At 37.8% G+C, this 24,862-nt stretch overlaps 1 protein-coding gene across 9 annotated transcripts in view; it reads right to left on the bottom strand.

The window, feature by feature from the left end:
- The window catches only part of PTPN13 (protein tyrosine phosphatase non-receptor type 13), a 221,198-nt gene that overhangs the window by 70,003 nt on the left and 126,333 nt on the right, over positions 1–24,862 (bottom strand). For 7 of the 9 annotated variants that reach the window (XM_040237277.1, XM_040237279.1, XM_040237281.1 and 4 more), the window contains 11 exons: positions 22,429–22,648; positions 18,442–18,516; positions 18,146–18,320; positions 16,604–16,757; positions 16,203–16,341; positions 15,314–15,466; positions 11,603–11,785; positions 8,547–8,709; positions 3,580–3,997; positions 3,342–3,439; positions 1,642–1,698 (listed from right to left, as the gene is read on the bottom strand). In XM_040237277.1, coding sequence (XP_040093211.1) covers positions 1,642–1,698; positions 3,342–3,439; positions 3,580–3,997; positions 8,547–8,709; positions 11,603–11,785; positions 15,314–15,466; positions 16,203–16,341; positions 16,604–16,757; positions 18,146–18,320; positions 18,442–18,516; positions 22,429–22,648 — 1,835 coding nt within the window. The remainder of the gene's footprint in view (positions 1–1,641; positions 1,699–3,341; positions 3,440–3,579; positions 3,998–8,546; positions 8,710–11,602; positions 11,786–15,313; positions 15,467–16,202; positions 16,342–16,603; positions 16,758–18,145; positions 18,321–18,441; positions 18,517–22,428; positions 22,649–24,862) is intronic. The other 2 variants (XM_040237283.1, XM_040237282.1) reach the window with 1 other exon arrangement.

Below are 24,862 nucleotides of genomic sequence, written 5' to 3'. Positions count from 1 at the left end.
CTGTCAGACAATAAGTACAACCATTACGGACATGTTAATAACCGAGTTCTTTTAGGTACAGAGGTATTCTAACTTCAGTCCATGAAAAACATTTGGTTATCAAAAAGCTATACAACAAGGTCTTAGTAACTTAGGCCCAAGTATAAGTTGACTAACTTTTTCTTTAATTGTATACCCTCAGATTTTTTGAGGATTGATACATTAAAAACTATGAAATGAAAAAAAATCTTTATTTGTTCTGAGTATTTAAGATATTATAAAAGTAAAAAAGATCTACTTTGGGACACAATTTTGCTTCCCAAGAAAAACGTTCTTCTCTTGCATGTCTGTTTGTACTTCTATTAGAGAATGAGAATTATACAAAATAACTTACTGGGGTCTGACAGTTTTGGCCTACAAAAACAAGTTTCATATGGTTCAACCAATATTCATGCTTTTATTTTTTTGCCTTGGCTCTCAGGAAAATGAGAACAAAACTTACAAAGTTTCATCAAGTTTAACTATATTAACACTTTTGATTAGCATATTTGCTTCCTTCTCATCAGGCTTCTGATTATTTCAACTTTAAGAATTTAAGGGTAAAACGTAAACATTTTTGGAGAAAAAATAGTGTATACATAGTGATAATAATATTCTTTAGACCCATGAAAGTTGTTAGAAAAATAAAATAATGTACATGCTGCTGCTGCTAAGTCGCCCAGTCGTGTCCGACTCTGTGCGACCCCAGAGACGGCAGCCCAGCAGGCTCCCCCGTCCCTGGGATTCTCCAGGCAAGAACACTGGAGTGGGTTGCCATTTCCTTCTCCAATGCATGAAAGTGAAAAGTGAAAGGGAAGTCGCTCAGTCATGCCCTACTCTTAGCGACCCCATGGACTGCAGCTCACCAGGCTCCTCCGTCCATGGGATTTTCCAGGCAAGAGTACTGGAGTGGGGTGCCACTGCCTTTTTAAAGTAAGCTAAATTCTAAACATTCTGAACCCATCGACTTTCAAATCATTGCACAAATTTTTTTTCCTACAATTCTGTTTCCTCTCAGATTCTTTCTAAACTCTTTACCTCAACATTTAAAGTCTTCAGATTCTTCCCAAAAGATTTATGGTAAGATTCAACGATAGTCCATATTTAGTTCTTAACCTTCACCTTGACCCCAGCAATACCCCCAATTCTGAGATTCATACATTTCCTTGAATCTGGTTATCTTCTCTCATGTCTGCATGTCTTTGATCATACTATGTCCTTGGTCTGAAATACTTATCTATACCATTCTGCCTGAATAAATACTCCTTTTGTTTCAAAATTCAGCAGAAGTATCCCTTTCAAATAACTACCTCAGTTAAAGCTCTTTTCAATCAAAATTATCTCCCATCTAAGCTATCTTAGCTCCCCAATTAGTGTCCTTATCTCGAATTTGTGACTTCACAGTAGTCTACATTATAGGTCCCTTCACATCATCAGTTCCCTTCAGTCCCTTCACAACAGTTTGTGAAACCCCCAACTCTCCTTTGACTCCAATGTAAGGCAAGGCTTAAAATCCTTGGCATGGAATTGAAAACTATTTATTAGTAGGTCCACGATGCTATTACAAGGTACAAGAGAAAAAAATATGATGGAAATGAGGGGAAAAACATTTTGTAAACCTACCATTTTCTTTTAAGGGTACTTGGGATGAAGAATTTCCAGAACTATGCAAAGTCATTCCTGTAGTATAAATTAGATTATTAGACAGTTTAAAAATGGTCAGATATTATATATAGAAGAAATTTCTTCTGATAAAATAATAAAAATCAATAAAACATCAAGGCAGCAACAATTTCTGTTATTTACACTCAAAAAAATGTCTTCCCATAATGAACTTTTTTTAAAAACTACTTTTAATGTCCAAGTTAAGCATATCAACTTGTTCTGCAGAATAAATTGAAACACAAATGTACTGTTTCTGACAATGACATTTTGATATGTCATATATGAAATGATGAAACTAAAATGATTTTTAAAGGTATCTATTCAAATGTTAAAAGGAAGTTCAATATTCAAAAAGAATGAATAATCAATCAAAAACAAATACAGAAATTTTCTTTCATGGTTGAATTTTACTTGTGCTTTTCTATGGAAATATTTACTACTCAGCACCTGATATGTGGTGAATTTTTATAATGAACAAAGCCTTCCTAATGAAAATAAGAGTCTATAAGAGATCTCATTATACATGAATACACTTTGAAAATTACTTTCTAAAAGATTGAATTGGTGACTTTTTAGGCTATTTTCAATGCACAGGGTAACCTATAAGATGGAGTCTTGTCTTTTAGCTATTTAAAGTTTTTTTTTTTTAACCAATTCAACTTAAATTGATGATAGTATAATCTCTGAAAGTTGTAGAAATCTATATTAATGAAGTAATGTGACATTTTCTATAAATATTTAACAACTATAGGGTACAGTTCTCTTTGACTTCATTTATTCCACTTATCCCCAATCCAATTACAGGGTGAGAAAATACTTTAACTCTGTGTGCTTAGGGCTAAACAATCAAATTCAATTCTAAGGGGGAGTTAATTAGTACTATTTAATAAAACAACTGCAGTGGGCATCCTTGTTGATCTCTTGTCTCCCTAGTTATTTCCTATTTTGAGTAATCATTCAGACCTTTATGCTTAAATATTCAGTCTTTTAAAAGATGGATTCCCACGTTTTTTCCCTTTTAAGATGCACAAAATAACGGGACTCTTTATTTATAAGGTAGTGTGTGTGTGTATCAGCAACACAAATGACTTTTGTCTAAAAGAGTTCATAGCTAGCTGGGAGAATCTGAGAAAACTTAAATCAACTAGGAATTTCTACCTAACAACTATAGGACAGTTCATAAAACTTATCTCCTTTTTAGAGACAATTCCATTCCGAAAGTTTCCTAAATAAACTTTTGTCCATTGTCTCCATTCAGAAAGTACTCTAAATAAACTGCTCTTTAAAACACGTGGCATTAGTGGAGTCTACTCTCACAGGCTGTAAGGAAAACCCAAAGGCTAGCCAGGGCCATGGCACCAGACTGTCTGGGTTCTCTCACTAAGACTGTCATGACTTTGAACTGTGACCAAGAGAAAGCAAACAGCCCATGCCGTGAGGCAATCACCTGTTAAATCAATTTTTTAGTTTGACTTGGTGCTTTTTTGTTTGTTTGTTTTGGTACTTCTTAAGTAGTCTGAAATTTTATATTCACAAAAAGTTGAGACAATTAGGAAATAGGACCCCAAATTCTAACTTCCTGGTAATTAACATTATCTCATTCTCTTCATGATGAGCAAGGGGTATAGGAGAAAGAAGGTAAGCCAGTTTATGCTGACCTAGAACATATGCTTGACCAAGGTCTTCAAAGGATGAGGAGTCTGATTCATGTTTCCTCCTTTCAGGACTTCTATTTAAACTTGCAACAGACTTTGAACTAAAGAGGGAAAAGCAAAGGCAGGAAGGGCGGAAGGGTCAATGTAAAAAAAAAAAAAAATGGTGACAATAAATCATCAAAAACAAAAGTATGAAATGTAGAATTTACAAGTAGGTAGTTTGGCTTAATTATGTCCTTACTTATTGAGTTTTGTGACTCCTGCCAGAGATTCTGTATCAGATCTCGCCATCTGGTGAAGCGGTTTTCCTACCAACTCCGCAATGGTTTGTGGTGGGGGTTCCGTGTTAACATTGACATTTTTCCGGTGAGGGTAGAGAGAGGCCTGACTGAGATCGTGGTATGATTTACTCATCCCTCTAGGCTTTTCCTCCCATGCAGTTTTGCCATTCTTCTCTTTTGCACTGTTTTGCAATGGCTGGTAAAGCGACAGCTCTGAGCAGGAGAGCCTCTTCAGAATCTCAGCTTGAACCGACAGAGGTCGAACGGCAAGTTTGTTCAGGGTGCTGCTGGCCAGACTACCAGTGCTGACTGCTCGTCCCATATTAAATCCTCTAACGGACTCTGCTTGGAGGTTCAGGCTCCTAAACGAAGCTCTCTCTACAAGGAAACAGGATTGCTTTACGTGATGGAAACACCATAGAACCTTTAGGAGAAGAGCTATTTTAAGAAATAGAAAAGACAGCATGCAGTTTTTACTCATTTTGATTGCCCGCAGAAGTAGGCAGCTTTCAGAGAGTGGCAATCAAGGGTTTTAAAAAGTATGTGGGAAGATCCTGGTTTCCAGACCATCTTTCCATCCCTGTAGCTTTCTCACAGCCAGGGAGGGGCCTGGTCAGCCTTTCTAACTTCAGCTAGTGATCTTCTTGGATTTACTAATGTTTGGGCTTCATTCAGGCTTGTTGACCCTAAGTTCCCAATTATAGTGCTCATTTACAAAGGAGAATGACATTTGACAGAGAATGACATTTAACCCTAGGGGTACCTCCGCTAAAACACCAGGGAACCAAGGATGGGGAGAGGGAGATCAAACCTGGACAGGCCGATACGGTGATTTCATGCCTGAAAAAAGTTGTGCAGAGGAGAGTTTCGCCTAGAGAAAATATTCTTATTATAATTTTAAAAGCTTATGGCAGATTGTGGTGGTGTTTATACAACTCGGTTAACAATGAGGATATATGAAAAATTGCTAAATTGTGCATTTTAAGTGGATAAATTGTATGGTATGTGAATTAGATCTTAGTAGTACTACCAAAAAAAAAAAAAAGAAGAACAAACCCCAAAACAAAAAAACCCGAGACAAAAAACCACCCCAAAGAAAACAAAAACCTTTTATGGGAAATTTTCTGTCATTTCATTTCAATGTCAATACCACCCTCCCCTCTTGTTGACTTTTTTCTTCACAGGATATGTTTCTGTTAATGAACACATCAATGAGCTGGGATTCTCTTTATGCTTAAATTCATTTCAGTCTTAAAGACATATCCAAGTCTTCTTTTTGGGGCTAAATTTAGGGATACTTCCTAACAAGTAACTGACCATTCTATTTTGTGAGAGCCAATGTCTTGTTAGTAGTTGAACATGTGAGGCTGTAAATGAAAGCAATGAATCACAGAATTCTGGCATCAAAATCCTTTCATGTATACAAAGGATCAGGAGCACAGAATTTCAAATGATTTGGTTGTTCATGCATTAGTAATCTATATCACAAGGCACACGCATTGGTCCCCCCATGGAAAGTACCAGCCCTGTTTTTCACTCTACAGGGAGCTTGACCACTATGTAAACAGTCGCAAAAACTTGTTTTTAAAAAGAAAATGTCAAATGCTGTTGATTTGGATCTTTAGATTCTGTTTCATTTATCTTCTAATTCCTAGGAAAATTAATCAGTATTTCATCTCAGACATAGACAGGAAAAACACTAAAATTCTTTCATGTTTATGCATCAGAATGAAGTTTCAATAAACATGTCTCACTGTCACCAGGAAAATTCATCATTTTTTCTCTAAAGTAGAAGTGGACAGCAAGTTAAAACATGATAATAAAAAAAAAGACTTTGGTTTAAAATTCCCAGAATAATCTTAAGCTTAAAATAGATTTTCTTTTCCTTAGAACAGATTAATTAATTCTTTGAAAGCAGAGTTTATTCAAAAATGCAAAACTGAGTCTGTTACAGATTCAGCTGCTGGAAAATGCGTCTCTACCTAATACATTTCCTTACCCTGAAGGAAATGCAGACAAATTTTAGCAGGAATAGGATTAGACAGTTCAGCTGAGGTTATGTCTGTTTTGTAAATATACCAGGGATAATGCTATTCAAATCCATTCATAGCTCACTCCTGGGCAGAACTTAAAATACAGCACATATTCATGGAATAGAATAATAAACCAACCACTTATCTACTGGCCTACTGCTTTTCACCTGGAATGGACTCCAACAAGGACCGCCAGGATGGGAAGGACATTAGAATGAACCTACATCCTATTACTAACGTTTCAAATTTGAACTCAAAGGCCACACTCAGTCCGCAATCTACATGATTCTATTGTCTTTTGTACTTGTTTTGTATCTCTTTATATCATCAACTTAATTGTATGCTCTTTGGATTCATTTATTTTTGCTAACCCATAGCACCTAGCATAGTATCTTGTAAGCAGTAAGTGCTCAGTAAATGATTATTAATCTTAACTTCATTCCATGCAAACTAGTTCTTTGGAAAGTTATCAAAAAGAAAGAAACCGGATTAGGAATTAGGAGATCAGGGTCCAGTCTTCTTTGACCTCTAACTATGAGGTGAAGGGAGACACTGTTTTCTCTGAACCTGCTTCCTCAGCAGTAAAATTTTGGGCTTAATGGCTTGTGAGGTTCTAGAAAGAACCCATATTCTATGATGCTAAAAAAGCAACATACACTCGTGAGCCCCTACCAACCTCCTATAGACTACACCAGTTATTTTCACTAGTACAGACAGTTAAGTAGGCAGATGGTTAATTCTAAGCTGATTCCAAGCAGAAAATAATTCCTTTGAAAGCTTACCAAAATCAGGGAATAGATGTAGCTAATACCACTTTAAAGTCCTTTAACATTTGAGTTAGGGATACACAGTTGTGTTCCAAGGGGCAAAACAGAGTCGTTGAACATACTCTCTTCATGGTTGAAGAAAACGAGACTTTGAAAAGTCAATTACTTTCCCAAGGTCATTCAATTACTACTGTTGCTGCTACTACTACCACTATTATTACTAGCGGTGAAAGTGAAAGTCACTCAGCCGTGTCCAACTCTCTGCAACCCCATGGACTGTAGCCTGCCAGACCCTTCTGTCCAGGGAATTCTCCAGGCCAGAATACTGGAGTGGGTAGCTGTTCCCTTCTCCAGGGGATCTTCTCAACCCAGGGATTGAACCTAGGTCTCCCCCATTGCAGGCAGATTCTTTACCATCTGAGCTACCAGGGAAGGCCCTTTACTTAGTGGTAGCTGCGGTAAAACAATGTTGAAGATGGTGATGAAATAATATTTATTCAAAACTTACTCTGTGACAGGCACTTTTACATGCATGAATTCATTTCATCTTCACAATAACCTTATGATGACAGTATTACTACTATGATAATCATTTTACAGATGGGGAACTAAGGCAGAGAGTCTGAGTGGCCTGACCATGGTTTCAGAGCTTGCAAGCTCAGAACACTGGTTTGAACACTGGCAGTGTTGTTCCATAGTCCAAGCTCTTAACTACTACACTCTATCATTGAAATGTTGAGGGTAGAAGGCTGGCTTCATGGTTTTGAGTCTTCACTACAGCACACTGTACCACCATCTATTATGATGTAACCCTCAATTGTTGCAATTTTGATTTGTATTGAATAGAATATTAGTCCAAGGAGGAATACAGATAGCTCTGATAAGTCTGATATTTTACTATCTTTTGAAAGTACATAAGCGCATACACACTTTTTAGCAGAGCAAAGTAGGGAAAGAAAAGGAACAATAAAATCACAGTAGTAGTAGTAATCATATTTTAGCATGCATAAAAATCATTACAGAGGAAAGCCTGTTAAAATGCAGATTCCAGAGACCAAGTGCCCAAAGATTGTGATTCATTAAATTTCAGGTACGTTTCTGGAATCTTCATTTTTAATAAGTATACAGACCCTACCATCTTGATTCTGAAAAGGTGACAAACATCTATTCATAGGTTGCCATCACCCAAGTCTGACCCTACAGGGAATTTATCTTTCTGTAAGATTTCAGGACAGGAGAAAGTTTGGATAAAGAATTCATAGGGCTCTACTGCACAAAGTCATCAGTGCCATCATATTTAATTTTTTAATCAAATTCTTCAGAATGCTTCACTAAAGTCTCTAAGAATTAACTGTGCAGAACAAGACTTTCTACAACCTTAATCTCTACATGGGGCCTTGCAGAGTAAGCTTTAAATATTTCAGCTCTGATTATTTTCAGAGCTAAACTAGTTTCTTCTGTTGGTTCCTTTTCAAAAGTAAGTGAAATCACTCTCCTGAGCGCTCATGTTGGGCACTATAAGTTATTCACGTCAGTCTCAGAACAGGGGCGTGACCAAGTTCAACGGAAATGGATCACCCCTAAAACTGTATGGTACGTATCTCCCCTGGCTCCCTGCCTTGTTTCCCATGGTTTCCCCTCATCTGGAGAGTCCTTCCATTTATCTTCAATCTACTTAACTATCTTTGTCCTTCAAATTTCAATTCAAGTGTGACTACTCTCATACTCTCACAGAGGCTGTGCTATGTAACTATTCTTAAAACTCTGACCCTCTCGTATTACTGTTTCATGCATATTGACCTTATCTTCCCAAACAGTGTGTAAGCTTACTATGGGTAGAGAATATGACTGAAACTTTTACAGTATTTATCGATACATGGGCTAGACTAACGATAAGCACAAAAGAGTTTAAAAGGTACTCCTTGACTCATCAGGTCTGTTTGTTTTCAAAATATCTATGAAATTGGTGTCTCAGCTTCATTTATGACAACTTTATGAATTCGACTCAGTCATTTGACATCTACGTACCTTGTCATTTTCACCCTAAACATGGAAGTCCTTTTAAAGTTTGTGGCAAAAATCATGCATTTACCCTGGAGTCATCTGACACAGTTTGTGCCTCCTTACCAATATCTTGGGCATCTTGGTTGCTCTGTCTTGCTCTCATTTGCAGCTGGAACTTATGCTGGGAAGAGCAGAGGTGCAGCAGGTACTGGCATATCTTACTGTTGTCTGTCTGGAAGGCATGCTTTATTCCATCTGAAGTATTTTGCAATGTGATTTTCTTTTTCTGCAGTATTAATCAGGGATATTAAAAATTAGGGTATTTCCCCATTTAAAAACAATTCTAGAAACAATAATGAATAAGTTGAGACATTATTTTTATTTCACATCATTAGGCACGCATTGACCTCTATCTAATATAAATATAGAAAAATATAATCCTGTATTGTTAGAAATTCAGAAAATAAATGAATTCAATATTGTTTGCCACTTTTAGAAACTGTAGCTTAAGTCAGACTATATAAACTGTACCCCAGCCATCAACAAAGGGGTTCCCAGGCGGTGCAGTGGTAAAGGATCTGCTGGCCACTGCAGGGGACGGAAGATATGTGGGTCGATCCTTGGCTTGGCAAGATCCTCTGGAGGAGGAAGTGGCAACCCACTCCAGTATTCTTGCCTGGAAAGTTTCGCGGACAGAGGAGCCTGGCAGGATACTCCATGCGGTTGCAAAGAGCTGGACACGACTGAGTGACTCAGCACACATGCATGGAGCCATGAGCAAGGGAAACAGTTTCCTTTAAAGATTATTGATATTTTGAGTTTACCACAATGTTTACAAACACCAGAACTGTTTGAAAAAGAAACGACAAGAAATATATGTTCTAATCCTTTGGATAAAGAAAATGAAGTTCATCAAAAACTGGTATAATATCCAACAATAAGAACTGTGATTTAGGTAAGAAAAATCTTGGTGGCATAAAGGCTGGAAGATGTGGGAAATTATGGAAAACGTTGGAATATAAAAGCATCGGATAATGTAACTGCTGGGCTCAGAGATGAAACACATGAATATTTAGAGACAGTGATTCTTGCTAAATTCAGGGAAAGGAAGAGAACCACAAATCACTTGTACCTCCCTGTTTCTTAAAAAAATGAATGTCTCTCATATCAGAGGACATCTTAATACTGTGACCTATACGCTAGCTTGCAGCGATCCATATGCCTTAAAAGATGCCGTAAAGATGAGCATTCATCACATCAGGGATCTAAGACTAATGTCTCTGGAGAATGGCTCAAGCCCAGTTAGATCTGCTGTAGCTCCCGGCTTCTTCTACTCTATAATCATTCCCTCTATTTCATGCCCTTTGTCTTTATGTCAAATGCAGAAATATGCTCAGATAAGTCAAATTTCACAGGCTCACAAAAGATGTAACAGAATATTACTCAAACCTGGTCTTAAAAATAAAATAAGACTATGAAATTCTTGCTAGATGTTGTTACCAATGAGATCTGGGGGACCCTATTCTCTCCGTTAAAAAGAGAAAAAAGGAGGTCAGCAAGTCTTAGAGAGGAGTTCAAGACACAGTAGCACCAAACTAGCATCCTGACTACCAGGAGTCTATGTAATAACTCTTCAAATAGTTGGGGAATTTTCTTCCTATCCAACATTGCCCTTTACCACTACCAAGTAATTCCCAAGGATGCTGAACTCCACTGCTATATGGGTTTGAAGCAAATCATAAGAATACTGCTTCTAAATGTTAACTGATGGATGGACAAGAAATGTGCCTAGGGGAATTCAGTGGTAAGAGATGAGAAGGGAAAGGAGTGACTTTTCCATCTCTCCAGAGGCCAGTGGAAGAAAAAAAAGGAGAGTTCAAAAAGAGAGCTCTGTGCTAGCGAGAACTTCATGATAAACAAGTGCTGCTGAAGATGGGAATAGTTTGTGGGGAAATGTGGTTTATTCTTTATTACTAGAGATCTTTAAAAATGAGCTCATCAGAGCTTGTTCTATTTTTATTGCAGGGCTGATGTCACAGCTGGCAAATGACAGAGTGCTGAATGCTGGACGATTATTTGATTTGTTGCCTTTTCAAAACTGGTCCAAATTAGATTTATTTTTAATTAATCTACAGTTTCTTCTAGGCACTTGCTCTGCCAGCATTTCCATTGAGGAAGGTAACCTAAACCGAGGTAATTTCCTGGTCTTGACAATCTTGGGAAGATAAGGACGGTCTGGGCTTTCCTGAGAGAATACATTATTATCTGGTTATCTTAGTGGTAACTCTGGGTTTCACAGGAAACCAACCAACTAACCAGACTGAAATCTAGAACTGATTTCAAAGTTCTCTAGTTTGAAGATTATCCAGAGTCAGCTGGGACCTTCATATTGCATCCTTATAGACACTGTTCTGCTGAGACCATTGTTGTTGTCACCAAGTTGCGTCTGACTCTTTGTGACCCCACGGAGCACACCAGGCTCCTCTGAGCCTGAGACTATATTTCATCCCAAATATAAACTAAAGATGTCAGTAGTCCCTGAACACTCTTAGGGAAACAAATACCTGAACAGATTTTTGGTTTGCCTCTGGGGTTTACTAATGGCACATCAGTGTTCAGATTTTCCATCTACACCCAAAATCAAATATGCCTCAGTGTCTTTCATAAACATGATTTTCTAAAAACCACTTTCCTATCTCCAGAGACTATACCCTAAAACCGAAAACTGTAGAAAATATGAGGCTAATTTTAAAAGCCAGTAAACCTCTGGATCACTGAGACTCAAATACAGTTGTTGTGAGGGGCCTATTACTGAGCTAGACCAAGTTCATTGTGGTTGAGGTAATCATCAATCTTGAATACATTAGTGGGTTTTCTCCATGTGAGAAGTTCTGAATTAACAGAGAAGTCAACTTGGTTGTAATTTAACTAAAGTTAACTGAGCATATAACTAGCTAAAAATTCTTTTAAAAATCACCTCCTGAGTAAACCAAAAACAAAACCTCAATAATACTTCCTACAACCAAGAAAGAAGAGTTAAATAGTATTAAGAAATAAAGATAAGCCCTACTGAATGCTAGGGTCTAAAGCTCATTTAAGGAAAGTCAATTAATATGTTACACTGGAAATCAGCAACACCTATTTAAACGTAGAATCAAAAGAGGTTAAAATGGACATACAGAAAAAGAAATCTTCTTGGTTTCCCGCCACGGAAAGCGAAGGACCAGTGTGCGAACTCCATTGTGAACCTCAAACACGAGGACACCTTTAGAACAGACTCCAAGCAGTATTCCTGTTTGTGACTTTTTCTCAGGGTGTACCCGGTGAAAATGAACTCCGTATTCTGTCAGTCTTTGGCAGACCTGTTGGAACAATAGTATAACATAGTAGTGCACCTTGGCAAAAGGTGACGGAAAGAATCAGTAGTTATATTAGTGTTGTTTAATATGGAAAGGATAGTTTCCTAAACAAATGTTGCTGGAATTGGAAATTCACATGCCGAGAAAATGAATCTTGACCCTTACTTTAACAATACATGAAAATTACCCCCAAAAGGATGAGACTTAAATATATGATAAAATTTTAGTTATAATTTATAATTATAATTTATAGCTAAAAACCATAAAATTTAGAAAATCTTCATGGCTGTGAATTAGACAAAGATTTTTTAGATGGGGCATAAAAAACAGGAACCCTAGAAGAAAAAATTGGTAAACTGAAACTTCATTAACATTAGAGGCTTTTGCTCTTCAAAGGTCATTGGAAAGAAAACAAAGGTAAGTCACAGACCAGGAATATATTTATGTACAATATATATCTGATAAAGAACTGCATCTACAACATACAAAGAACATGTCCTTCTCAACAAAAAAACACATATCCAGATAAAAAATGGGCAACAGATTTTATTAGACACTTCAACAAAGAATATATATGAACACAAATAAATACATAAAACGATGCTGAAAATAACAGTAATTAGGGAAACACGAATTAAAACCACAGTCATATACCTCTACTTACCTACTTTAATAGCTAAAAAGAAAAAAAAACTGAACATACCAAGTGCTATTTCAGGGTACAGAGCAACTGGAAATTCCATGTTACTGGCAGTAGTGCAAAACTGTACAATCACTTGAGAACAATTTGGTAATTTTGTAGAAGTTACACACACACTTACCGTAGATCCCAGCAAAGCTAATGTTAAGTATTCATTTGAGAGAAAAAACAAAACAAAACAAAACAAAAACTATATGTTCATGCAAAAATCAGTCTATGAGTATTGACATCAACTTTATATCCATTAACTAAAGAAATGGTAAACAAAAATTGCTGCTTCTCTGTACAACAGAAAACTGCTCAGTCACAAATAAGCAAACTACTCCATACATCCTGGGTGGTGGCGCAAGTGGTAAAGAATCCGCCTGCCAGTGCAGGAGATGCGGATACTTGGGTTTGATCCCTGGGTCAGGAAGAACCCCTGGAGGAGGGCACGGCAACCCGCTCCAGGATTCTTGTCTGGAGAATCCCATGGATAGAGAAGCCTGGCGGGCTACAGTCCATGGGGTCACAAAAGAGACAGACACGACCAAGTGACTGAGCGCCATACACACCACACCACAGATGAACCTCAAAAGTATTAAGTAAAAAGAGGCACACAGAAGACTAGGTGATATATGATTCTTTCAATGAAATCCTAGAAAAGAAAAAATGATAGTGATAGAACACAAATCAGTAGTTGCCAGAGTTTAGGAGTGGGGGAAGGGACTGACTAGAAAGCAACATGAAAGTACTTTCTGGCGTTGGAAATGTCTTATGTTTGGGGCTGGCAAATTTATTTAATGGGCAAGATATTTTAGGCTTTGTGGGTCATATGATATCTGCTATAGATCCTTAACTCTGCTGTTGCAGTGTGAGAGCAGATACAGATCATATGGAAACAAATAAGTTTGGCCAAGTTCCAATAAAGCTTTACTTACAAAATAGGCAGGCCACAGTTTGCTAACCCATGCTCTTTATCATGATTGTGGAGTGGTTGCTCAACTGTATGTTGTTGCTGTTTAGTCGCTAAGTCACGGCCAACTCTTTTGCAACCTCATGGGCTGTAGCCCGCCAGGCTCCTCTTTCCATGGGCTTCTCCAGGCAAGAATACTGGAGTGGGTTGCCATTTCCTTCTCCATGGGATCTTCCTGACCTAGGGACTGGACCTGTGTCTCCTGCATTGGCAGGTGGGTTCTTTACCGCTCAGCCAGGAAATGCCCAATTGTACATGTATCTTCAAAACTCGCTGAATCAAACATTTAAAAGTGGTCAGTTTATTATATGTAAATTATACCTCAATAAAGCAGATTTAGAAAAGGAAAAAGGCAATATGATATGTAACAGAAGGGTAACCTTAGGACGGTATATTAATGAGATTAAAAAAATTCTTACGTTAGAAGAAGCATGCTCAAGCTAAAAAAAGAGAAGAGGATACATTATTAGACGGAGAAGGGCAACCTACTATGCACTGAGCACAATACTTAGAGAGGGACAACCGAAACTCAGAGAGATTTTAAATACATTGTCCACATTCACCCAGCTGGCTGAAACGAGAATTCAAATGAAAGACTGTCTGAAAATCCCCATGCAAAATCATTCCACTGTGCTAACGTCTTCTACCTTTGTTGACAAAAATATAACTTGATATTTATTTCCTGCAAGTGTAAAAAATGTAATAACTGAGGGGAAAAAACAAGCACATAATGTAACATCTTTAAAAGTAGACTCACCTTAAACAAAACAAACCATGAATCCTAGATTAAATGTGGTGTGAGTCTGTGAATGAAACCCTTTCACAGGTATTTGTAGAGCTGGGAAAACTGGCTCCCTTATTACAGAGCAGCAAGGTTAAGGAACACTGTTACATCCTGAGCAGTAAGACAAGAATGTTCTAAAGTTTCTCTTCTCAATAGAATGTTATCAGGTATTTGTTATTCATACTGGAAGCACTATCTTTTCTAATCATAAATGCACTATTATACATCTGATTTCCCCCATGGCTCAGCAGTAAAAGAATCTACCTGCAGTGCAGGAGATGGTTCCATCCCTGGGTCAGGAAGAACCCTTGGAGGAGGGCTTGGCAGCCCACTCCAGTATTCTTGCCTGGAGAATCCCAAGGACAGAGAAACCTGGCAGGCTATAGTCCATAGGGTTGCAAAGAGTTGGACACGACTGAAGCAACTGAGCAAACACACACACACACATGCATCTGAGGTCTTATAGGTAGCTGGTGGCAGAATTAGAGATATAAATCACTTTTTCTAACCCCCAGTCCCCTGCATGAATTAGTTGGCATTAATGGAAAGACTATTTTTTAGCAGATTTAATTGAATCTTAAGCTTTTTTTTTTTCCAAAAAAGCAAAACAACTCTAGAATTAGTTTGAACTTGCCCCTCTTATTCACACAGTCACAAAATTGTTTATTCTTTACAACATATCTCGATTTTTTAAAAATTATGAATGTATAATAACATATTTACAGGAGACTTGGAAAATACCTAACAAAGTTACACATAGTTTCACTATATATTAAAATATATACCTTGATTTTGAGAGTATAAAAAAGGATAGAAGAATATAATCCCTACTCAGATAGACATGGGTTCAAATCACAGTTATGATCCACATTCCAGCCACTGACTTTGGGAACACTATGTCTCTTCTCGGACCCCCAGTTCCCTCTTTTACAAAATGAGAATTAAAATACTATGGTTTTAGCCAGGAATAAATAAGAGAAGATGAAGCACACAGCCTCAGTTATTGGCACCTGAGTTTTCAGATATATGGCCTCCAAGATTTCTTGTTTACTTTGAAAAAATAGTTTATCGTTTGTAATCTGGCAGGCTTACCTTTAAAAATTCTAACTCTGTCTCTTTTTCAGAAGCTCCCATGTAGGTATTGTGCAATTTGGGTAGTTCTTCTTTAATATAGGACAGATCAAGTTTCTCCATCACTCTTGGAGGCAAGTAATGTTCCAGTCTAAAATACGACACACCATGAACCTAGAAAGGAGAGTGGTTTGGTAAGAAAGTCTGTTTGTTCTCTTCCTCCAGTCTTAAAGTTCTTGCCTCAACCAAGAGATCAGGTACTCCTATTCACTCTTCTCTCTGAGGAGTGAGTTTTAGAAAAAGTACAGTACTCTTTCTCTTTTATTCAGTGAGGCAGAATAGAAAGACTGAACTGATTGGTAAGCTTGAGGAAAGACTACAATCTCAGACCAAACGTAGACCAAATGTCACTAAAGTTAAGGACTACTGTTGTGAAGGGTGCTACTTGAGTGGCATAGTCTCTTCCAATTTCCTGCTTCCTCTCAGGTCCATGTATATTCAGGTACACTTAGCCTTGAACATGTATTCCCATAGAGAGAGCTCTGCTAGGTTCTTGGCCACAAGGATCCATCCATGGGTGAGGCAGAAGACCCCTTTGATTTAGATTTGGCTGGAAACCCTTATGTCTAGTATCTGTGAGTTAGAAATAGGGAGCTAGGAAGATAAATGCTAGATGTCCCAAAACTCTGAAACGGGATAATTTTAAAAAGAAAGAAGGAAAGAAATCCCACACTATATGATTTTAAATAACCAATATACATGGGGAACTTTGTCATTCTGAGGCACTGAACTAGCCTCAAAAATCTCTGGATCTAAACAGGAAACACTCAACCAGGTTCAGTCTTTAACCATACTGAGGATAAGAATACCAATGCAAAATATTTGTCCCACAGGAAAAAATAAATCATACCTCTGGTTGATAATCCCCATACTCAGCTTGGAGAGCCAAGGATGCTAGCAATAAAGAAGTCTCATCATCACAGTGTATCCTCTCCTCCAAGATGTCTTTTCGCAGCTGAAGATAATACTGATGACAGGTCAGAGTGTGTCTGGGAAAATAAATACACACACAAAACATCCAGGCTATTGATCTTAAAGCCTGGGTGACTTTTTTTATTGGCATATAAGTTTAGTTGCCAAGATGGCTTATGATTAAGCATGAGAAATGAATAAACAATGCAGAAAGAAATATTTCTTTTATGATGAAGAAGACTTTATCATTGGTCAGAAGCAAATAATTCAGTATCAGTAAACTCAAGGGTCCAAAGAGCAGGGGCCAAAAGAGAAACAGAGAAACTCTTGTGTACTCACTGTATCAGACTAACATCATCCATGAAAAATTTAATTCGGAAAAACAAAGTAAAGTTAATGGAGGCTTTGCTCTTTTTCTTTGGTTCTTCTTTCCATCCCTCTGGGGCCACTTTGGTTAATTTTAGATCAGAATCAACAAAGAAATACTCATTATCTAGAACAGAATGAGAAATACTCAGATAGAATAAAAATACTTTCACGTTGTCTTTTAATTTCTTCATTTTGTGGTCAGACTTGCACAAAACAGTTTCACACTATTAACAAGATTGTTAAGAAGCGTGGCAGGGAATTCTGATACACTTCATATCAGAAGACTCTTGAGAGTCCCTTGGACTGCAAGGAGATCCAACCAGTCCATCCTATAGGAAATCAGTCCTGGGTGTTCCTTGGAAGGACTGATGCTGAAGCTGAAACTCCAATACATTGGCCACCTGCTGTTAAGAGCTGACTCATTTGAAAGGACCCTGATGCTGGGAAAGATTGAGGGCAGGAGGAGAAGGGGACGACAGAGGATGATATGGTTGGATGGCATCGCTGACTCGATGGACATGAGTTTGGGTGGACTTCAGGAGTTGGTGATGGACAGGGAGGCCTGATGTGCTGTGGTTTATGGGGTTGCAAAACGTTGGACACAACTGAGTGACTGAACTGAACTGAAGCTGAAGGAGTTGACGTGGAGATTCGGAAATAGGGTCTTGCTATATATTCAAACTCATATTAGCAGGATACTGATTTCTAAAGCACATATATGGGTAAAATAATGATCCCCAAAATATAACAATTAAAATCTATTATATAGCCAATGCCAGAGACAAATCTTCATGGCCGGGTACAGAAGATGCTAAAAAGACACAGCTATTAAGACAATGCACCTAAGTTAGGAAAAGAAAGACAGCTCTTAACTCCTACTTCTCAATGCTGACATATCCACATAGTAAATATTTCCCAAGGGCTTCCCTGGTGGCTCAGTTGGTAAAGAATCTGTGTGCAATGCAGGAGACCTGAGTTCAATCCCTGGGTCAGGAAGATCCTCTGGAGAAGGAAATGGCAACTCATTTCAGTATTCTTGCCTAGGAAATCCCATGGACAGAGGAGTCTGGCGAGCTACTGGCCCATGGGATCACAAACAGTTGGACATGACTTAGTGACTAAACCAGCACCAATATTTCCCAGAAGAAGGTTAGGTAGAACAGGTATAGGAGGTCACTGATGCCAGGTTTCCACACTCTGCTGCTGCTGCTGCTAAGTCACTTCAGTCGTGTCCGACTCTGTGCGACCCCATAGATGGCAGCCCACCAGGCTCCCTCGTCCCTGGGATTCTCCAGGCAAGAACAGTGGAGTGGGTTGCCATTTCCTTCTCCAATGCATGAAAGTGAAAAGTGAAAGTGAAGTCGCTCAGTCATGTCCAACTGTTCGAGACCCTATGGACTGCAGCCTATCAGGCTCCCCCGTCCATGGGATTTTCCAGGCAAGAGTACTGGAGTGGGGTGCCACTGCCTTCTCCGTTCCACACTCTACCCTGCATTTAAAATGTCTTGGTACCTTTGAGAGTAGCTAAGGCAAACAAATGATGTTCCACTAAGCCAATATGGGCCACAACCATATCAAGCACATCTTTGCATATTGTTTTGCTGTCACAGGTCAGCTCCAGTCTCTGTCCACTTAGGAGCATTACGTTTACTTTTCTCCTGTTATCTTCATTCTTCCCTTTCTTGGTCTACAATTGGAAAAAAATGAATGGCAGTTACCAATGTAACTATGATAAGAATTGTAACTGCTTAAAAAAAATCATTACCAAAATTACTTTCTCAGAGTGACAAAGTGGTTTTATTACTTACAAGGATAGACCGTGGCAAATCCAAAGATATAAATGGTTCAATTGTCATTTTCACAAACTCAGGACCAAAGAAATTCTGTGAATCATAGAAGAGGAATCAATAGTTATTATCACTTATTCTAGCTCTTTCCTTGAAAGGAAAATAATGTAATAATAGTAATAATATAAATAATAATAAATTAAATTATAAATAAAATAAATAAAAATATAATAATCAAATAATAATAATAGTAGCAAACTACATGTAAGGTCATCATATTAGAACTAGAGATCTGAAACAAACGTATAACTTTCGATAAAGAAGTACAGCAGAATTATAATCATTTTTCAGAAATAGACAATCAGAAATTTGGTAGGCTCAAAGATACAATACTTAATGTATAAACTGGAAGTGCAATTAAAAACCAGTTTCATTGTTGTTCTGTTTCAATGTTGAATACTCTGCCATGTTTATAAGGTAAAAATATCTCAGTTAAAAAAAAAAAAAAAGAATAAGGCTGAAATGTGCCTTACACTGTAAATATTAGTTTTATCAGCTTCGAATCCTACCAGAGATTAAAATATAAAGCCCGGCTTTATACCATTTTTCATAAATAAAGGCTTTCATGTTTTGGACTCCAGGTAGACCCAAACTCTCTCTCTCAAAAAAAAAACCAGTCTCACTTATTGAATATAGGGCTCTCAAGTTCATATAAGGATTTGGTTTTCTATTGCTAATGTGAAAAGTAATTGAGTAGAATCTTATTATTTCAGAGAGTGATACTCAATTTGTCCTAAAACAAGTCTTCTAGTGGACCACATCTGCTTTGTGACTACAAAAGACACATTCACCTGTAACCAAGTTCTCACAACCCTGTACTCTTTTGTTCTAATTAGTGGCAATTAGGGATATTATCTGGAGAAGGCAACGGCTCCCTACTCCAGCACTCTTGCCTGGAAAATCCCATGGACAGAGGAGCCTGGTAGGCTGCAGTCTGTGGGATGGCGAAGAGTCAGACATGACTGAGCGACTTCACTGTCACTTTTCACTTTCATGCATTGGAGAAGGAAATGGCAACCCACTCTAGTGTTCTTGCCTGGAGAACCCCAGGGACGGGAGAGCCTGGTGGGCTGCCGTCTATGGGGTCGCGCAGAGTTGGACATGACTGAGGTGACTTAGCAGCAGCAGCAGGGATATTATCCCTGGAGAAGGAAACGGCAACCCACTCCAGTATTCTTGTCTGGGAAACCCCGTGGACAGAGGATACGGGTGGGCTACAGTCCATGGGTTGCAAAAGAGTCAGACATGACTGAGTGACTTTGCATGCATGCAGGATTATTATAGGTGTCACGGTCTCTGTTCTGCACTGCTGCCTCTACTATGAAAATAATATCTCGGGAGCTAGGAGAAGTAGAGTCCACACTCTGCATTTACTGCTCTTCAATCTATTCTTTCCCTTTATGTCCTGTACATCCAGGGGTTTCTGCCTAGAGGAAGAATTGGTTGAAAAGATAACTTAAAACAAGTTAGACTTCAGCAGGGGAGTAGGATTCAGAATAGACTGAAACATGAAATCCAAACGGGGAAAAAAGTAGAATGAGCACAGGGCTAATCTTGAGGCCAAAGGCAGGCGGTCTGTGTGTTTTTGTGTGTGTGCACTCTTGTGCACTCCATAAATATATGGAGAGTTATTTTTGTTGGTTTCTTCTTTGCATCTTCTCTGTACAGTTCATTTGGTTACTTGACATGGGAATTCTATCCAATCAATGGAGTGTCGAACATGTGACCCATACCACTTAGGTAAAAGTTTAACATTAAGCATTTGTTAATTTTCAGTGAACCAGCAGGATACATTTTAAATGGGAACAGAAACAGTAGAAGAAATGATAATGGGTTGCCATGTTAAAGACAGACTCTGATACAAATCAACTAAAGCAGCTGAGTATAAACACTAAAATGTGCCTACACCAAAAATAATCTAGAAAAAATAAAAAGTTATGTTTTAGAAAAGAATATTAATTCATCTGTGAAATCAGTCCTTTGAACTAAAACTCTTTATTCAGCCTCAAAAATGTATCCTTCTTCCTTTATTTATTTGGCCACACTCTGCAGTTGAAGTGTGGAATCCCAATCACTGGACCGCTGGGGAATTTTCCCTTCCTGTTCATTTTTTTTTTTTTTTTTTAAAGAAAAAATACTTTGTGGTTCTTCAAAGATCAGCAGTTCAAATTCTCTAGTCACTGATGTAGCCTGTTGAAAAAAGTATGTGTTTTTTTTTTTTTTTTAAATAGCCAGACAGCATAGCCTAAAAGGAAACACAAGTTTTTAGTGAGATGACACTTAACAGAGGTGTACTATAAAGGTACAGAATATCATTTATGACTCTTTAATGTAACAAAATTCTGTATTAGTTCTCTGAAACTATGATTTAGGAAAAGATGTGGATATATGTGTGCCCCTTTTGCTTTATGTGTGCCTTTAATTATTGGAAACCCATGCTATCCTGACTACTGCTTAATTTTGACAAATGTATTATTTATAATGATAAATTGATGAAGTCTTATAGAATTTCTTCTTTTTGGCTTAAAATAAATTGAGTTATATTTTATTGAACTCTAACAACTTTAAAACTGGAATCTGTCTTATACATTACAACTTAATTCCACATTTTAAAAATTGGCACAGTGAGACACAAAATGGTTTTAAAATATGCATAAAGACATCATATTAGAAATGAACTTATTAGAAATTGAATCCAAGTCTCTTAATTTGTAGTTCAGTGTAATTTTCACCATGCAACACTTTTCTTCTTAGAAAATTAGGAGGAAAAATTTGAATTCTGTCAATTTCAGGGTATACAAATTTGCTTTTAAGAAGATTGTTTGAAATAAGCAACAAAACCCAAAATGGAATAGGATAATATACTTTCTTAGCATAGGACTAGAAACAAATCACTTTAGATTTTATCACTTTTACTATTATTTACTTTGCTTTTGAAGAATTATTTGTAAAGCAACAGTACAATGAGATATTGCCTCATTTATCAAATTGGTGATGATAAAAAAAAGGATGACACTCTGAGAGTCAGTAAGAAAATGGTGAAACAGGAATGATCAGAGGAAACATAAACTGGAAGAAATTTTTAAAGGGCAATTTGACAAGGTATAAAAATGTCTAAAAAGGTATTTGCCTTTGACTTGGCTATTCTACTTGGAGGAAGCTATCTGCAAAGATTTAGCTATCAGGATGTTCATAGTAACTACAAATTAGAAGGATTCTAAATGTCCAATATCTGGAAAATGATTAAATAAATTATGGTACATGGTAAGTTCACATAATAGAGTACCTCACAGCCCTTAACAATAATACTATAAAAGTTGTAAAATGTTCATGATATTTTACATGAGAAAAGACTATGTTCATTTTGAGCTTATGTTTTTTAAAATACAGAGGATATATGATGAAAGAAAAATAAAGCAACTAAACACATAAAAGAAAACTCCCCCACAGATAACAAGATTTGTTCATTCTTACCTTTGAATACTGTAATACAAGGATAAGATACTTGGAGCTAATGTAGCCATCTTTTAACTATAAAGAGAATGACTGCCAAAATTCTGAGAATGGCAGAGCAGAAAGATGGAATGTACTTGATAGAATTCTTGAGCTTCTGAACCAATCTTGACCTCTCTATCTCTGATCTTCTTGGTTTGTGGCATAATAAATATTAAAAGGTAATCCACCACAATACTGAATAAGGCCAGTTGACTTAAGGATCACAAATATACTTTTAAAAATATACAGTTAAGATATTATAAATCCATCTCATGCTATTGTAAAAATGAAACCATGAAAAGAGCTAAATATTTTAATGTCAACCAACAAGATATTTAACATCAATGGAAACTTAAATATGAGATTTCAGAATTATACAATTTTTTAAAGTACTTTGCATAACATTTCCCTCTGAGACCAAGTTTAGGTGCAGTGACCTGAGAATCAACTTACCCTCAGTTTTCTTTGGGTCATGGCTGTTTCTAGAGCTATTTCTCTTAAGGGATCCCTGGTGATGTCAAGCATGGAAGCTTTGATGGTGTCCCCTGGATACAGGCTCAACCGAGACTGTCTAAGGGCCATCCTGGCTTGCAGCTGCATCATTTCTTCTTCTTGCCGTTTTAGCATGATCTCTTGATTAATTAAGTTGCCTTCAAGGGGTGTTTCATATTGTCTGCCATATAGAAAAGAGAAAAGTGGATTGAGAAGAAAAACATATTAAGTCTAATCAAGAAAAAATATCATGTAGCAAGGTATCAAGAACTTAGACAAATTTTACTTTTTCATTTCAAAAGAACCTTTGAAGTAACTCCTCAGTCCTATTTTTAATGTATTAATATACTGTGGTGTCTCATTTTCAGTGGGTAGATCTATATCCTCTACCTCTTCTCTGAACAGCTCAACATCTGAAACTGTTCCCGCTGTGGTTCTCTCAGATTGGGGCTGTTTTATCCTCATAATCCTGCACCAGTGGGCCTGGACATGAGACAGAGATTTCCTTGGATTTTTATTTCAGCTTCCAGATCATTACTGACTCCTCCTCCAAGAGCCTCCAGCTTCCTTGAATTGGAAGTGTTAGTTGCTCAGTCACGTCCGACTCTGACTGTAGCCTGCCAGGCTCTTCTGTCCATGGGATTTCCCAGGCAAGAATACTGGAGTGGGCTGCCATTTCCTTCTCCAGTGGATCTTCCCAACCCAGCCATCAAACCCGGGTCTCTTCCCTTTCCTTGAAATATGAGCTATGAAATCAAACCATTCACTGATCTGCTTTGCTCTAGACTTGGTTCTGTTGGCCAACTCTTCCTTATGCATTGTAGATTTAAGTGCCTGATGCAGTGGTCTTCCCTAACACCACTGCTGTCTTCACTCATGGTGGTGTTACAGAGACTGAGGAGTCTTCCAACACCCTGGCTTCCTCCATCTCAGCCAGAATTCTGCTCCCATGACAAGTCATGTTGGCTATAACAATAACTGTGCAGCCCCTAGAATGTCCTATTTCTACCTTCCAAAACCCTCTCCATCTAATCTCCTTGTTTTTCTCTAGCTCACTTCTAACACTCTCCATCAAACCATTCATTGACTCTATCAGGAATTTTAGTTCACCTACTCGACCACTTCCTCTCTGTTAAAACTTTCACTTAAAAATTTTTTTTACTTCCCATAAATGTGATATATTAATGCTTTAGAAATCTTGAATTAGAGTAAACACTTTTAATGTCATGTTAACTAATGGATTAGTTTATGATCTGAAATTAGAAATGTTTATCTTCTAGACCACACTGCTTTATCATGTATTGGTATTACAAGTATTATGGTTCAGGGTACAACACAGTCTTCAGTAATTCAACTGATAGATGTCATTCCACTTCTGTCATAAAATCAGTTAGTATTGGGTAGGCCGAAAAGTTAGAGTTTCTCCATAAGATGTTAAATTTTCTATACCTACTGCTACTGCTAAGTCACTTCAGTCGTGTCCGACTCTATGTGACCTCATAGACGGCAGCCCACCAGGCTCCCCTGTCCCTGGGATTCTCCAGGCAAGAACACTGGAGTGGGTTGCCATTTCCTTCTCTAGTATATGAAAGCGAAAAGTGAAAGTTAAGTCGCTCAGTCATGTCTGACCCTTAGCTACCCCATGGACTGCAGCCCACCAGGCTCCTCCATCCATTGGATTTTCCAGGCAAGAGTACTGGAGTGGGGTGCCATTGCCTTCTCTGCTTCTATACCTGTTATACAGTAATTCTATTAACCCCCTCTAACCCTCACACTGCTTGAGCTGTACAGCCCATCATGAAAATCATTTCTTGGCATACGACCTGAACTCATGAAACTGCAGAACCATGCTGACTGATCTCACTAGGTTCTCAGTGCTTCATGATGATTCATTTTCTTAGAGAACTATTTCATTTTTTTTCCTTTCCTTTTTTTTTTTAATCAAAGTTCTTTCAAAACTTCTTCCCTCATTCTCTCTCAACTGATGACTTCTCTTCAATTTTTTTTGGTGAAATAAGAAGCAAACAGGAAACAACTTCCTTATCCTTCTACCACCAGACGTTCCAGATCTATGCTCTGATCTTTTCTGTCACAATGGCTAGATCTCCTGCACACTTACACAGGCCTCACAGCCCTACTGTGCATGGGGTTCCAACCCTCTCCCTCCCCAGAGGCTTCGCTCCTGCAGCTGCCCTCTCACGTGCATCATCCGTCTTGTCCACTAGGCCATTCATGTGATACAAACATGCTGTACTATTTTCTACTTAGAACAAAACCACTCTTCTTTGGTGTTTAGATTCTTTTGGAATCTAATATCCCCTTTTAGATTCTATTTCATTTTTCTGCTGTCTTTTAGAGTAAGTTTCTTCAAAACTGTGGGTCTTTTAAATTTTAC

Source organism: Oryx dammah, unplaced genomic scaffold (assembly GCF_014754425.2).
Source record: "Oryx dammah isolate SB20612 unplaced genomic scaffold, SCBI_Odam_1.1 HiC_scaffold_3, whole genome shotgun sequence".
Taxonomy (NCBI): Eukaryota; Metazoa; Chordata; class Mammalia; order Artiodactyla; family Bovidae; genus Oryx; species Oryx dammah.
Note: the sequence above shows the minus strand (reverse complement) of the source record. Positions and strands in the feature narration are given on the sequence as shown.